At 36.1% G+C, this 16,300-nt stretch overlaps 2 protein-coding genes across 6 annotated transcripts; one reads left to right on the forward strand and one right to left on the reverse strand.

Moving 5' to 3' along the window:
- The first annotated feature begins 306 nt into the window (after nt 1-306).
- Nucleotides 307-9,611, forward strand: LOC132625173 (uncharacterized). Of its 4 annotated transcripts, XR_009576690.1 has the most exons (15): nt 307-650; nt 2,642-2,803; nt 3,199-3,264; nt 3,537-3,680; nt 3,780-3,893; nt 4,172-4,273; nt 4,393-4,578; nt 5,538-5,627; nt 5,694-5,828; nt 6,081-6,203; nt 6,335-6,420; nt 6,493-7,105; nt 7,355-7,432; nt 8,013-9,104; nt 9,291-9,611. XR_009576690.1 is itself a non-coding variant. In XM_060339991.1 (14 exons), exons 1-14 carry the CDS (start codon nt 384-386, stop codon nt 9,051-9,053), a joined length of 3,207 nt encoding a protein of 1,068 aa, XP_060195974.1. In that variant the 5' UTR covers nt 307-383; the 3' UTR covers nt 9,054-9,611. The 4 variants fall into 4 exon arrangements, 3 of the variants coding, with proteins under 3 accessions (XP_060195974.1, XP_060195976.1, XP_060195975.1); XM_060339991.1 differs by having other exon boundaries at nt 8,013-9,611; XM_060339993.1 differs by lacking the exons at nt 307-650; nt 2,642-2,803 and having other exon boundaries at nt 3,193-3,279; nt 8,013-9,611.
- A 1,510-nt stretch (nt 9,612-11,121) lies between these two features.
- On the reverse strand, nt 11,122-15,005 carry LOC132623708 (NAC domain-containing protein 73-like). 2 transcript variants are annotated; one of them, XM_060338495.1, is made up of 4 exons: nt 14,850-15,005; nt 14,460-14,682; nt 14,149-14,341; nt 11,122-12,041 (listed from the first exon to the last, which is right to left on the reverse strand). In XM_060338495.1, exons 2-4 carry the CDS (start codon nt 14,592-14,594, stop codon nt 11,467-11,469), a joined length of 903 nt encoding a protein of 300 aa, XP_060194478.1. In that variant the 5' UTR covers nt 14,595-14,682; nt 14,850-15,005; the 3' UTR covers nt 11,122-11,466. The 2 variants fall into 2 exon arrangements, with proteins under 2 accessions (XP_060194478.1, XP_060194479.1); XM_060338496.1 differs by having other exon boundaries at nt 14,460-14,677; nt 14,850-14,998.
- Between the last annotated feature and the right edge of the window lie 1,295 nt (nt 15,006-16,300).

Here is a 16,300-nt window from a genome sequence, read left to right on the forward strand (position 1 = left end):
AAAAAAATTATATATACATATAAATATAATGTCTGGTTGATTTAGTTTGGTTTGATTTGACTTTTTTTAATTAAAAACAAACCAAATTAATCACGATCAATTTTTTTTTGATAACAAACTAAATTACTAGTTAATAACTTCATATTTTTGTTCTAATTTAATTTAAATTATCGATTTGATTCGGTTTGTGTCATCTACGAAGGGCACATGTAAATTCAAGCTTCTTCTAAATCTCCTCACGGTCGACCAACCTATAAAAACTTCCAAGTCTCCTTACTTTCCGCTTTTTGTTTTTTTCCTCTCTTCTCTATTTATAAAATAATAAAATAATAAAAAAAATAAAAAAAGAAACTCGATATTCTTTCTCTTCTTTTTTCGCGAATATGCTGAGGTTTTTCAGCAGAGGCTCCACCGTAGACTCGCCGGAACAAGATTCTCCGTCACCGTCGCCGTCGCCTCCAAAGCGGTCATCTATGAATGTTGTTGCAACGGGACCGGCGAGGCCGATACGTTTCGTGTATTGCGATGAGAAAGGGAAGTTCCAGATAGATCCTGAAGCCCTAGCGGTACTTCAACTTGTTAAGGAGCCAGTTGGCGTTGTCTCCGTTTGTGGTCGTGCTCGTCAAGGCAAGAGCTTTATATTAAACCAGGTACACATTAGTGTATAATTTAATATTTCAGTAAAGCAAGCTTTTTTATTTTTGTCTATCTTTGGTTATCTATGCTATTTATTAGGGTTAATGATTTTGCAGGTGTTGTAGTTTTTAATTTGAAGTGAGACTTTGTGACCTAGTAATAGCTACTACTTAGTTTTTTTGGATAAACTAGTTTTACAAAGTACATAGCTTTTTATAACCTAGTTTTTTTTTTTTTTAATAACCGTGGTGTCCGGCCAACTTGCGCCCACCTCAACTAATTCTACGAAGTACCTGCCACCTCTCACCAACGCATATATTGGGTAGCTGTGTCCAAAAGGCTTGGACGTATATGAAAAAGCTGAGTTCTTAACCCAAGACCTCATGGTTTTCAACCCACTTATTGACCACTAGGTCCACCTTTGAGTGCACGAGTTTGCCAAGTTGTTTTTTGAAATAGAAAAGCATCAAAGAATGCTGGAATAACCTGAGAAACTAGAAGATACGTGTGCATTTCTTCGAAGTGAAGTACACAATTAACATATGCTCTCTTTGTTTCCTACTTTATGCGACACCATTTGATTGTGCAGGAATTTAACATATTTGTTTGACATATTTATAGAAGTGAAAGAAAATATTTAAGTAATGATGAAATTTATTAGTTTCAAAGAGAAAACGTCACATCAAAACTTTAATATTACTAGTTAAATAGATTTGAATTCTAGAAGTTTGTAAAAGTTGTAGAATGATATTCAATTTCAAAAAAAAGTTATAGAATGATATTATTTTTTTTATAATTGATCGAGAAATATCCGAGGGCTAATGGCGCATGATTCGAAGCTTGATGGATAATAAGCTCATCCCTTTATCATTTTCACTTAAATACTAGGTTGTTTGTGGCAGTGTTCAAACCCGTGACATGCCCTAACCCAAACATGACACATTGCGCTCTTATGATTAGACTAAAGCCGCTGCGGCGTAAAATGGTATCTCGTTGGATTGCAGATCAGTTTTATTCTTTATTTTCATTTGATCACTTGTAAATATGTTTTCAGTACAACCTGTCTACTGTCTTTTACTAATACGTACAAATGTTACCATTAAAAGAACTTCTGAGAAGCCTCTTCGTTTTCCTACTTGTCGAGGACATAATATCCTGCAGTTTTTGTTAAATGTGTTGGAAAGTTTAGGAAATGCTGTTTAACTAAATGGGGAAAGTGTTCTGATAAACTGGACGCTGGCTTTTTGTGCAAATCTTTATAGAACTCCTTATTTTTTGCCTTGTGCAGCAAGCTTGTTCTGCCTCGAGTAACTCTCCTCCTGTTTGAAGTGAAAACAGGAGCACGGTACCTGCTTGTGTCTCTTAGGGTATATGCAAGGAAAGGAATGCCAGATATTTTAAGGGGAAGGCAGATACTGTATAGAAGTTGAAAATAAAAATGTTTATGGCTATTGGCCATTTGGTGTTACCTACAGGGTGTAAAGGATGAAAATAACATGCTAGATTTCATAGAATCTTACACGAACAGGTTTTTATACAGCAGGATTCCTTCCTTTTTGTTGCTTGCAATGAAGGATCCCTGACCAATGTTCTGCCTTTGCACCATCTTATTGCTAGGCTGCTCTACTTTTAATATGACATTTACTGTCCTATTAAAAAAAACTCCTTTTTGCCTCATGAAGTAAATTTTATCTCCATTGTGCAGAGTGTTCCTTTTTTTCCCCCTTTAATTTATTTAAGCACTTTTTGCATATACTGCTGTCAAGCCTTACTGATAGCAATAGCGTAGCTTGTCGTCAACCCGTGAGCCAAAACCATAATAAAAAGATAGCTAGTGTTTTGCTTTAGGAGACTTGTTTGATTTATCGTATGGTTAAATTTATCAGGAAAACAAACTTCCTTCCTTTCTTTGCCCATTTCCTTTCTGATGTTAGATATTTAATGTAAGGAAGAGCTTCCTAGTTATAAAAACCAGATAACCGTGAGTTTCCTGCATTTGATGTAGCTTCTTGGGAGGAGCAGTGGCTTTCAAGTAGCACCAACTCATCGCCCATGTACCAAAGGCATTTGGTTGTGGAGTGCACCTTTACGAAGAACAGCTCTTGATGGAACAGAATACAACCTTCTACTGCTGGACACTGAAGGAATAGATGCTTATGATCAAACGGTTAGATTTTGTGCTTAAACATTTTTATCATTGTTGTACGGGGAAAAAGGGACAACTTTCTTCGATTCACCATGCTCGTATTTCCTTATAGCAGATGCTTTTACTTTTACCTCCCTCCTTCCCCCCACTGAGTGATAAAGAAATGCTGTCAACTCTGCGTAATTGTTCCTCAATGAGTATTTTTTTTTACTCCTCAAAAATAATTATTCCTCACTATCTTATATCTTATACATTTCGGGTTGGATTAAACTTTAAAGGAATAGAAACTTGAGGAATACCTTTTATCTGTCATCAAAAACCTCCTCTCCACCGCCCCCCCCCCCCCCCCCCCCCCCCCAAACACACACACAACTATTTATGTTTTCCTCCTTATTCATCTTTTAGTTGTTCAACAGGGAACATACAGCACACAGATATTCTCCTTGGCAGTCCTCCTCTCGAGTATGTTCGTTTATAACCAGGTTTGAACTACTCAGGCATGGATCCCCTATCTCTTTCTGACAAGACATTCTTACGAGATAAATCATTCAATCATGAAAGGTTAAGGGTACGTGTCTTGCAAGAATGTCTTTATACTTATAGTTACTAATGAGAAAAGACATTCTCACAAGATGTGTCCCTATCCTCCTCCTGATTTGTATACCTCTGTTGTTTTCACAGTCTGCTTGTTATGCACTTTTTGTTTGACTTGTATCCAATTTAGACTAGTTCCCTAACATTTTTATTAATTTAGATGGGTGGTATTGATGAAGCTGCACTTGATCGCCTCTCTCTTGTCACTGAAATGACTAAGCATATACGTGTTAGAGCCTCTGGAGGAAGGACCAGTGTCTCTGAGCTGGGACAGTTCTCCCCAATCTTCGTTTGGTTGCTTAGGGTAAATTTAAATATTAATATCAGCTTAGCTTCTTTTAAGGTGCTCTCATCTGAATTATAAGTGAATGGCATACACGTATTTCTTTTTTCTTTTGAATAGGATTTTTATTTAGACTTGGCTGAGGATAATCACAAGATAACACCACGGGACTACCTAGAGCTGGCTTTGCGGCCAGTTCAAGGTGGTAGGAGAGATGTAGCCGCTAAAAATGAGGTACTCCCTTTAAATTCTTCTTCTTTCATTTTGCTTATCCACAAAAGCTGACTTGCTACTAGTAATCTTCTCTATCTCAAGGACATCAATGGTAGTTCTTCCTACTTTTTTTGATCAGGTGGTAGTTCTGCTTTACTTATTCAAAAAACGATTATCCTCTATCCTAACGACTGGCTGGCTGATCTTGTAGAATACTTGCACTTGATTTTGTTTTTGTCTCATAATTTGTTTAAACAAGTTCCCATAGTAGATTAAAAAATTTAAACTTGTGACTGCAGATTAGGGAGTCCATTCGTGCTCTTTTCCCTGACAGAGAATGCTTCACCCTTGTGCGGCCACTGAGCAATGAAACTGAGCTACAACGGCTTGACCAAATACCTGTCGGTGCTAATAATTCATTTTGTACATTCTCTCAGATTATAATTACTATCTGATTCTTTTACTTGTAGTGGGATTAACCCTTTATAGTTTTCTTAATGTGTTTTCATTTCACATGCAGATAGAAAAACTAAGGCCGGAGTTTAAAGCTGGTCTTGATGCTTTGACAAGATTTGTTTTTGAGAGGACTAAACCCAAGCAGTTTGGAGCTACTGTAATGACAGGGCCGATATTTGCCCGTATAACTCAGTCCTTTGTTGATGCTCTTAACAATGGGGCAGTGCCCACAATTACATCTTCATGGCAGGTCAGTGTTGTTAGTGCTGTAGATATTAGCACGTTTTGCTTCTTCAATCTGCTTGATGTCTTTGATGTTCTTATCTGTATCTGTAGGAGTATGAGTTGTTATATATTATTTGGTCGCGGACACTTTGAGGATAAACTAGGAAAAAAGATTATTCTTGCTTTAGATGTTTTTATGTGCATCAATTGTAACCAAGAGTCATTGATATTTTGTATTAGAGGCTGTGACCTACTGACCTTTATATATTGTTTTCATGACCCATGCATTTCTCAGTCTTATGGTAAATATTGTGTCATAAGGGACTGAATACTGATACATATGGAAGCAACTAATCATATTTGTGATATTTATATTCCGGTCATGACTTTCGTAAAGCAACATAAACTCTTGTTCGAATATTATTTAAATAGATGCATCTTTATTTCCTCTACTATTAACTAAATCAACTATTAATTGTTTTGTTTGACAAGAGAATGATTAAATGGCATCTTTATACTCACGTTGCCTTTCTTCCTCCTCATAGATTAAATTTAAAATTTCAGCAAGTCGTTTGTCTAAAGTTGAACTATTAGTTTATCTTGCTCTATGGACCTTCTTTGTAGAATCGTGTCTTCCAATTGCGCATGGCCCTTCAGGTTTTTCTTTTCTTGGCTGCCTTTCTTGTTTTAATTCGACTTGACTACTTGTGGACAGCTCCTTTTCTGGTCTAGGTTTCTCATACATTTTGGTACGCTACTTGTATATAGTGATTCTTCCAACATTAGTATAGTTAGTTCCTACGTCATAGAAAAAAGCTAGCGAATTGTATATGGAGTATCTTGTGGATATTATTCTACTTCCCATCCATAAATGTATTTGTGAAAAGTAGCTTCCAGATGAAGCATACATGCTAGTAACCTATTTTTTGATCCTTTGTACCTTGCACATGATATGAATTTTGTTGACTGATTTCGCTGTGGCAGAGTGTTGAGGAAGCTGAATGTCAAAGAGCATATGATTTGGCTGCTGAAACGTACATGTCTTCTTTTGATCGTTCTAAGCCTCCGGAGGAAGTAAGTACTGCTGCTTTGATAAGTAATTCAATTTAAAAATATCTACTGATAGTTTTGTAATTGCAGGCAGCACTAAGAGAAGCACATGAAGATGCTGTCCATAAGTCCATGGCTGCATTTAATGCTACAGCTGTAGGGACTGGATCCATCAGAACCAAATATGAGAAACGTCTCCAGAATTTCATAAAGAAAGCATTTGAGGTTTTATTTTTTCTGCCCCATTCTTTCACTTTAATATTTAGAAGAAGGTCAACAAGAACGATGTAGAGTTGGCGAAAGCTTAAGTTCGCCCTTAATCCACAAGAACTATGTATAGTTGGCGAAAGCTTAAGTTCGCCCTTAAAGTGATTGGACATGTAAACAATTTAGTTGTTTCTAGATCTTCACTTGCGTATTAACTGTACTTTGAAATATCTCCTAAAAATATGGTGTTCTGCGTTGATTCTAATGTAGGACATTAGAAAGGATGCTTTTAGGGAGTCTTCTCTACAATGTTCAAATGCGATACAGGACATGGAAAATAGACTGAGAAAAGCTTGTCATGCTCCTGATGCAAAAGTAGATACCGTGCTCAAAGTAAGTATTCATTGTAAGACTTCAAAGTAAGTATTCATTGTAAGACTTCAACACCTATTTAGACTTCAACACCTAAACTAAAAGTGTTTGTTCAATGAATTGTTTACGATGTAAATCCATGTCGTATGTAGGTTCTTGATGATTCTGTGTCCAAATATGAAGCAATGTGTCAAGGTCCTGAAAAATGGAGAAAGCTACTAGTCTTCTTGCAACAAAGGTTTGAATCCATAGTTCTTACTGAAGCACTTCCGTTTAGGAATGTATATGTGATTCATTTTGAATTTAGCAGTTTGGAGGGGCCACTTTGTGATCTCATCAATAAACAAATAGACCAAATTGGGTCAGAGAAAGCTGCACTTGCATTGAAGTGTCGTTCCATTGAGGATAAGATGAGTTTCCTTAACAAACAACTAGAAGCTAGTGAGAAGTTTAAATCTGAATATTTGAAGCGCTATGAAGATGCCACCAGTGACAAGAAGAAGCTTGCAGAAGATTATGCAAGCCGTATTGCAAATTTGCAGAGTAAACATAGTACGTTAGAAGAAAGATATACCAGCTTATCAAAAACATTAGATTCTACTAGAATCGAGTCCATGGAATGGAAAAGGAAATACGAGCAGGTACTTACGAAGCAGAAGGCTGGGGAGGAACAGTCAAATGCAGAGATAAGTATTCTGAAGGCAAGAACTAGTGCTGCAGAAGCCAGGGTTAATGCTGTCAAAGAGCAAGCTGAATCTGCTCAAGAGGAGGCAGAGGAGTGGAAACATAAATACGACATTGCTGTCAAGGAAGCAAAGAATGCTCTTGAGAAGGCAGCAGCTGTCCAAGAGCGCAGTAACAAGCAAACACAATTGAGAGAAGATGCTTTAAGGGATGAATTTTCGAGTACTTTGGCTAATAAGGTGAATTTCTACTTAACGGACTGATGCTACTTATTGCCCTTCATTTTCTGTTGCTTCTCTTCCCTCCACCTTCAAACCTCAGTAAAATGTTAATATGGTGCCTAACTCTGCGCAGTTAAGCTTCTCTTGTACTTTGCTTGCTGGACTGTGTCGGCCAGCCTGCTTAGTATTCTGAAATGATAATAGAAATTTTTACCTTTTCTTTTCAGTATAGTAATCGAGATTTTTACTCTTCCTTTGAAACTGCAGGAAGAGGAGATTAAGGAGAAGGGAGCAAAACTTGAGCAGGCTGAGCAGCGTTTGTCAACATTAAATTTGGAGTTGAAGGTGAGCGTCTGCTTTTTAAAACTAGTTTGCTGTGTACCTGCACCTGATTTATGTCTGGAAATTTCAAACAGGGTGGTGAAAATGTATGTGAGTGTGAGAAAGAGCGAGAGAGGGAGAGGGGGTTGGGAGAGATAGTAAACTTGCTCTATCTGACCCTGTAATTCCATGCTTGCAGAAGCCATCGCTACCTCCATCATCCGATATCTGTTCCTCAGATTTATGAAAGCTCGTCTCCCAGCACTGTAGTTATCGGTAGCCATGTATTAATTTGTCATGGATTGACAGTTTTAGATATTTTGTCGCAGTGCTGGTGCATACCGCAAGATGGTTGTCATATACCTGGCATAGCTCCTTATAATATGAAAAGAGTAGCCCATTAGATCTTCACATTAAATATCTCAGTTCATAAAAACACCAACTTGCTGCTCTAGCAATATAACTCATTATGGATGTGTACATTGTATGGTTAGCCCAATATATGTGCAAGGTATCTGTACTAATGGCATACTTTACCTACTCAAAAAAAGAAAAAAAAATGTATTTCTACTAATAGCTATACTAAGATCTTTCCCTTACACAGGTTGCTGAGTCAAAGATAAAGAACTATGATCTGGAAGTCTCATCCTTAAAGCTTGAAATTAAAAAATTAGGTGAAAGGTTAGAGAGCATAAATGCTACTGCACAATCATTTGAAAGAGAAGTTAGGATTCTGGAACAGGAGAAAGTCCATCTGGAGCAGAAGTATCGGTCTGAGTTCAGTAGATTTGAAGATGTCCAGGATAGATGTAAATCAGCTGAAAGAGAGGCGAAAAGAGCAACTGAGCTGGCTGATAAAGCAAGGGTTGAAGCAGCTACTGCCCAGAAAGAAAAGATTGAAATCCATCGAGTAGCTATGGAAAGATTGGCTCAGATTGAGAGGAACGAGAGAAACATACAAAACTTGGAGAGGCAAAGAGATGACCTGGTTGATGAAGTGGAGAGGTGTCGTGCATCTCAGTTCGATGCGCAGTCAAAAGTTACAATACTTGAGGCCAGAGTCGAAGAAAGGGAAAAGGAAATTGAATCACTTCTGAAATCAAATAATGAACAGCAAGCCAGTACTGTGCAAGTCCTTGAGAGTCTGTTGGAGACTGAGCGTGCTGCACGTGCTGAGGCAAACAATAGGGCGGAAGCACTATCTGTTCAGTTGCAAACTACACAAGGAAAGCTGGATCTTCTTCAGCAACGGTTAACCACAGTTCGGCTGAATGAAACAGCATTAGATAGCAAACTTAGAACTGCTTCCCATGGAAAACGTGCCAGGGTAGAAGAATATGAAGCCGGTGTCGAATTTGTTGATATGGGCACAAATGATAGAGTGACCAAGGGAAATAAGAGGTCAAAGAGTACGGCCAGCCCCATGACATTCACCTGCCCAGAAGATGGGGGCTCCGAGTTTAGGGAAGATGATGGTACTAGTAGTCAACAAACAAATACCGAGGATTATACCAAATACACGGTGCAGAAACTGAAGCAAGAGCTCACGAAGCATAATTTTGGTGCTGAACTGCTCCAATTGAAGAATCCGAACAAGAAGGACATTCTAGCTTTATATGAAAAATGTGTTCTCCAGAAATCGTAGCTTCCACTCCTCTTTGTAAAAAGGTTTCAAGTAACTCACCAATATGACCAGGTGACTTCTCTGACATCTTAGGAGATTTAATGGAGATCTTTGGCCACATTACCTGTTGACAGAAGCTTTTATAACTGCTGCTGCTGCTAACTTAACCATTGGTGTAACTTAGACTGTTTTCCTATCTGGGGTATCTTCTACTGGTTTATAGACATTTTGTTGTTTGTTTGCCGTTGGTTGTTTCAGGAAGATTGTTTAATGAGCTGCTGCGCCTCAGAGTTGAAATTGGTGTGTTGAGAGACATCTAGTACACGTAGCAACCCCCGTTTTGGGGCTGGCTCTAGCTTTTAAGTTTGTTTTATTCATTTCTTCTTTCCCTGTGTTAGATGTTAATGGTTGGTAGGACCACGTTATGTAAATGCCAGTTCCCAGGACAAGCATATTGTGTAAGAATTCCTGCTGAGTTTTTTTTTTTTTTTCCGTTTTGGCTCTCGTTTTTAACTTTGTTTCCTGTAAGCTATTGTTGATTTTGCCCTTGTCTGACCTTAAGAATTCTGGCTTTCATTATTTTCATTTTCATACTGCTTTGAATTGCTTGTCCTTATCTGATATTTTTTGCCATGTTTTCTCTTGAGCCGGGGGTCTCTCGAAAACAGACACTTACCTTCTAAGGTAGCAATAAGGTCTGCATACACTTTACCCTCCCCAGACCTCACGTTGTGAGATTTCACTGGGTATGTTGGCTGTATTGTTGATTTTGTCAACTGGAAATCAGAATTATTTATATAGATGTTTTCCCTAGTTTAGTATTTAGTTGTCATATCACATATGTTCTTAGAGGAGTTTTCGCAGCTTTGCTGAGGCCTAAACGCTTCTTCAGGGTTTTGCTTTCCAATTTCGCTATTGCAATATCAAATATTTAATGTATGGCTCAATAGTTTATAACTCGAACAAAGATAAACGTAAATGGGTCAGGTGTCCACATAGGAATAAAACTAAATTGTTATACTCCTTTGTCTTGAGAGCTTAAATGTGTGCAAGGGCTAAAGTGAATCACAATGTGACATAGATATCATACATTTTAAGAACGGACTGATAGATTTGGTCACCTTAGGTAGTTTGGTGGAGCTTAAATGATATTTCATATTTTCCAAGAATTACATCCAAAAAATTAACTACAATCCGTTTTAGTTTCTGGAAAAAAGTTACCTAAAAGTAGCTTCATTTCAAACGAAACTTAACGTAAATCACCATTTCAAGACAGTATTTGCAAGTTATGTGCAAATGCTGCCTACTGCGACAAACTAGAACTCAGAATTCTTAGTAGGCCAAATTATGAAGTTATAATATCTCCTAAGACAATGGGCTCGTTTGGTTACAAACAAGTTATCCCGGGATAACTAATCTCGGTCCCACCCTCAATGTTGGGGATAAAAAAACACTATAATCCCGGGATTAGTTATTCCGAGTTTTTATTCCAACCAAACGTGGAATAAGGCGGCACTAAATTTTTATCCCAGGACTATTTTTGCTTATCCATCATACCAAACAAGCCCTAAAAGGAAACGAAGATCAAATAACCTGTCCTGTGCTGTTAATGTTATGGAATGGGAAAAAAGAGAGAAAATCGAAGAGAGAATGAACGAAAACTCTTTTTATTGATTTTTGCACTGTTTCTTTCATTGAGAATAAGAGACTAAATCACTATTTATAGAGAACTAAAACAAATAAAATAAAAGAAAATATGCTATTTTCCTTATAAATATGAAACTAAAAAGAAACTACATATTATGTAATTAATGTAGATCCTACACTTAGAAGGAAAATAAATATTCTAGAATATTCCTACACTAAAAGTGAAGTAAATATTCTATCATTAATGTAAATCATAACATAGAAGCAATGTAAATTTTAACACTTCAACCATAAAATAATCTTAAAAAGAAAATTTTCCCATTAGTTTAGCTATCCAATATTGGGGCGGAAAGCAGACATATACTCACTTGTTTGCAGTCTATACATTCTTTTTCCAGCCAAGAGGTACCAAGGAGCAACTATAAGTCATGACGAAGTTGAATATAAAGAAAAATTTAATTATATTAAGCAGAAGACGTAGTTGTTCACCTTTACATCTTAAATACATAAATCATGAGGAAAAAGATGAATAATAATGAACACGTCTACCCTTAAAAACAAAACAAAAAGAAGTCCTAAACAAGACTGACTATGCATTAGTAAGAAAGAAAGTAGATTTCTCATGAGTTAAAAGTAAACATTTTATTCCTCCATCCTCATTAGTTGGTTCAATCTTTAACTTATTAGACTACTACCTCGACAGTATTATACATTACAACAACCACCAATAGTCCTTTCCATTTTTTCTTTTATCTTAATAATAACTTCCTTTTTGCTTCCTACTTTCTCATTTCTCTTTCCTTGCTTCTGAAGGAATAATAAAGGATGAGCTATCACCATGAACAACCAAATTTTGGATTAGCTGAGGTGAGCTATCTCTATTTTGGCTCCCAACATTGTATGAAATGAAAGGATCAAGACTATAATAATCGACGAAGTTTGTTGTTTTCAGGACAGGGTTATCTTGCCTGCTTAAAGATCTTGACTTGTTGTTGTCAAGTACTGGTACTTTTCTTATGCTTAATGATCCACATTGTCTAGGTTGTGTTTGGTAGAAAACTTTTGAAACAACTAATTCTCCATCTTTTTCCTCCTCACTTTCACCTAAGTGATATTGGTGCATTACCCAATTTGTCTTCTCAGGCTTTCTTTGCCTACCATAATTTGTGTAGAGTACCAATATTTTCTTGTAACCTTTGAGAACACCACTTATGTAAACTGGCCTTGTTTTGCCTGTTTTGTGCCATCTTGTTTCACCACCATCAATTTCAGTGTCGACCTTTCGACGTTTTCTAGTCCCCGTTGTGTATGCCTTTGATGGCCTGTGAAAGAAGTGACGCACTTGACCATCCTTGCTCACTCCTGCAGGTAGTAGCGTATTCAGAATTTTTAGTTAGTGGATGCTGATACCTAATACTAGTAATGCAAACCTAGTACATATATATTACTATATATTCTCCATGCTCATCCCTGGATAGTGCATGCAAAACGTAGGAATGAATGGGTGTTTTCTTTGAAAATGACATGCAACTATTCAGTATTTGAAGGTCATGAAGCCAATCATATTTACTATTAATTTGGCTTGACAATTCATTACACTTCTGTATTTATTTTTCTTCGTCCTCTTTTCAATAATTATGTATAAATCTATATCTGCACGTGCGTGTGTGGCATATACTCTTGTCACAATAACAAGTAAAGAATTTACTTGATCTATGGCAACCTGCAAGTATATTATTACCATCAAACTGATTATGACCCTAGCTTTTCTGTAATATGACCCATCATCTTATGAATCGCTCGTATCTGATATATTCAAATTCGAAAATAAATTTAGCAAATATTCCGACGATGTTAGATGCTATCGTTTACCATAAAACTGATCTAATAATTAAGTAGCTCAAAATGAAACACGTAATCACATTACACTACTAATAAAATGCGAATTTTTAAGGGAGGTCTGTCGGAAATATGGAATTTCAAAAGTACGAAGCAATTTCTAACTAACCTATCTCGAAATTTCTCTTGTTTTTAGTGGTGTAACACAAATAATGCAAACAAAGTCTACAACATACTTTCTTTGATTAATAGAGTTATCCGATATTTGTATTGGTAAGAGGTAGCAGGTACTTAGTGAAATAATCAAGGTACGGATAAACTAGTTTGAACACTACCATTATAAATTATAGTTAAAAAATCTGTAACAAACTTCATAGGAGTATGTTGCATAAGACTCCCATAAGACACTCCATTGACATTGGTATATATCTTGAAAGAGTAACTTTTTACCAAATAGGTAACTTAACTCCCTTAACCAAGTATTTTCCACTTTTGGATCATGGAAGAAAGAATGAAATTCTCAATCCAGTTCGCACTTTCAAGTTTCAACAGTAAGCCACTAAAGGGTATTTTGTTAGTAACAACTTCTCAAACCAAGTGACTAAAAAAGCATGAACTTATAGAATAAAAAGCCAGAAAAAGGGGAAAAAAGAAGTAGCTGCCATTAACAGAATTTCACGGCATGGAGTTTCCAAGAAAATAATGAAACAAATTCAGAATCCAAACTCTATAAGCAATTACTAACTTTTACAAGTAAACTGTCTCACTTGGGAAATTTCCTAAACCGTATAGTTAATAATTAACGGTGACACTTAGTTATTCGTTGTTTGGTATGTTGGACAAACATAAATAATTCTGGGATAAATTTATACCTTGTACCAAACATGGTACAAAAATTAGTGCTGGGATATCCCAGCTTATACCTTCTTATCCCACTTATACTGGGATTATTTTATATCATCTTTTAGATGGTATAAAATAATCCCAATAGATGGGATAAATTAATCCCGGGATAATTTCGACTATCTACCAAACCACCCCTTAGTATAATCCTGAGTATTACATATAACAGAATTATCCCCATAGGTTGAAGATTTCTCACGAAACAAGAATCAAGAAGAAAGGAAGATTAATCTAGTAAATAACTAAAGAGAAAATTGCCTACTAAATTAGGAAACTTTTAATCTAAACAATGTTAAGTATGACCCACTCTTATAACAAATCCGAATATAAATCCTGAAAGGAATAAAATCCGGACAAGAATACATCATGAAACTTCTTAGTAATTACACAACTTCCTTTTATGTGGATTTAGATGCATTATCTTTTATCTTAAACTCCGCCAGTGTGAGCTTGTTTATATTGGTGGTCCAAATTCCAAATAAAGTGGGCGCCGTAGTTTTAGCATTACGGCAAACACGTGTCAAAAAATATATGGTAGTTGATTTGAACGCTCTAGCCAAAACGAATCCTATTTTGGCTATGATCTTCTCCGTTACTGTGTTCTCATATACAGGAATACCTCCGTTAGTTCAGAGTTTTGGTAGAGCGGTAACCAGTTCAAACTAAGTAATTTATGATGAATCATCATAATGTAAATATAAGATCATAATTAATAATGAAAAATTACCTGGTAATTTCTGTGGATGAGTATAGCAAATACCATTTTGGCCATCAATGGTCAAAATGAAATCATCAATAAGTGGATGAATTTTATGTGTGTCTGATAGGGCCTTTGCTTCTAAATGCTCAAGAATCTCTTGGTCTGATGGATCAAACTTCACTCCAGCTGGTAGACCAGGCAAATCATGTAGTATTCCCCTCTATTTTAATTACGCACCCAAAATTAGGAGCCAACAATAAAAATAAAAATTGCACCTACTAACAATTATTTAAAATTGAAAGAATTATAATAAAAATCATCATTAGTATCATCAATACCTGATGTTCAAGCTCTATGCTATGTCCACATGAAGGGCAAGTTATGAATCTTTTTGAGGTGATCATAACATTATTTTCCTCTGATGATATAATAGGGAGGACTGTTTCACCATTGGATTGACTGCACCATGTCATATTTTCTTTGCTATTTCTGTTATGCACATCCCAAATTTAATTTGGTCGATTTTTGTTTCTCTAGCTTCGTCTACTTCCTCTCTCTGAGCTAAACAAAATCCCATCCAAAAAAAAAAAAAAAAAAAAAACACATTAGGTATAAAGACATGAAGAAAAATAATTAAACAGAAAAGAAGTTAAGAATATTTAAGCACTTTCTTTTAAGTGAACAATTTTTTTTTTCTTGTTTTGGGATGGAGTTAAGTTCTCTCTTACTTTTTGTAGTTTCTTCTTTTCAGTTTGATGGAAATGGAATTGCTGCTGTGCTGCTCTGTTAAAACCATTAAGGAGAGAGAAAGGTGAAGAGGAACAAAAAGGGTCAGATTTTTCTTTGAAAGGAACAAGCTGGAGTTAATATTCCTTTTTTTTTTTTCCATCAAGAGAAAAGAAAATTAGTTGCTTGGACGTCAAGTTTGGTTATATTAATGTAGTAGTATATACACATGTACCATAAGAATACACATGTACCAGAATAAAATAACAGCTTGCAAGTCGCTTTTCTTACTATTCGTAGTTTTGTTTTATTTGATTTTCACGAATTAGAGCGATAAAGGGTTGATGATCAATGCCCCTAAAGTCTTTGTTGATCCATTTATAATATTTCATCACCTATTTAAGTCAATCGCAAAGAATTTTATTATTCGTCACTCATCCCAAGGGCGGATTTACATGGCGGTGAGGGTGTTCCGAACACCCTCGCCAAAAAACTACAGTGTATATATAGGATAATTTTTTTGTATTTATGTATATATATTGACTTTTGAACACCCTGAACAAATGCAAAAGGTTAGCTCAAGCGGTTCAGGTTGTTCAAAATTGTATCTAGCGTCTTAGATTCGATCCCCAGGGACAACATAGTTTTTTATATTTAGCTTTTGTTGTTTTTTTTGAACCCCTTGAGTGAAAATTCTGGATCCACCACTGACTCAGCCTAGTAATTCCATGATTCTTAATCCTATATTTATCCATAACTGTTGAAAGAAAATAAATTAAATGAACACATGGTTTATCAAGTTAACCTGATGAAATGAATGGAAATAGTAGTAGTGTAAGTATAGTAGAGTGTAGGCGGGGCAAAGAGAAATTCTTGTGTAGGACATTTCACCTCTTTTAGCCTCATGACTCCTAACAAGAAGAAAGAGAGGGCATCAGCTGCAATGTCAACCTAGAGTGTTCCCAAAGCTATAGTATATCAGAAAGGTAATTATATTGAGGGTTTGGTATATACATACGTACCAACAGATGTGAAAGTAACAAATTGTGAATTACAACCTAACTTGTATTTTTCTACTCTTTTCTTTTCTTAGTGTAACAAACTCCATCAGCCCATCAGGGATATAGTGGAATAGATGTGATTCTTAACTCTTATAATGATTAAGAGGTTCTAGATCGAGCCTTAATTAAGAACAATTTTTTTTGTTAGAAAACATTTTTCCTCTTTTAATGAGTTCTACACGACATGAATTTGAATTAGTTGGGTCAGTGGGTACTGATATATTATACTCTATGTATATATTTGCACAGCAATATTGTTCACGGTCTTGCGTACCTCACGTTTTTGTTTCTACTATTTACCTCCCATCTTCTAAATTTGTATGAGAAAGTTATGTTATGTATACAGTGGCGGACCCAGGATTTTACACAAGCGGGTTCAATTACGACGTAAT

The sequence above is a fragment of the Lycium barbarum genome, chromosome 12 (assembly GCF_019175385.1).
Source record: "Lycium barbarum isolate Lr01 chromosome 12, ASM1917538v2, whole genome shotgun sequence".
Classification (NCBI taxonomy): Eukaryota; Viridiplantae; Streptophyta; class Magnoliopsida; order Solanales; family Solanaceae; genus Lycium; species Lycium barbarum.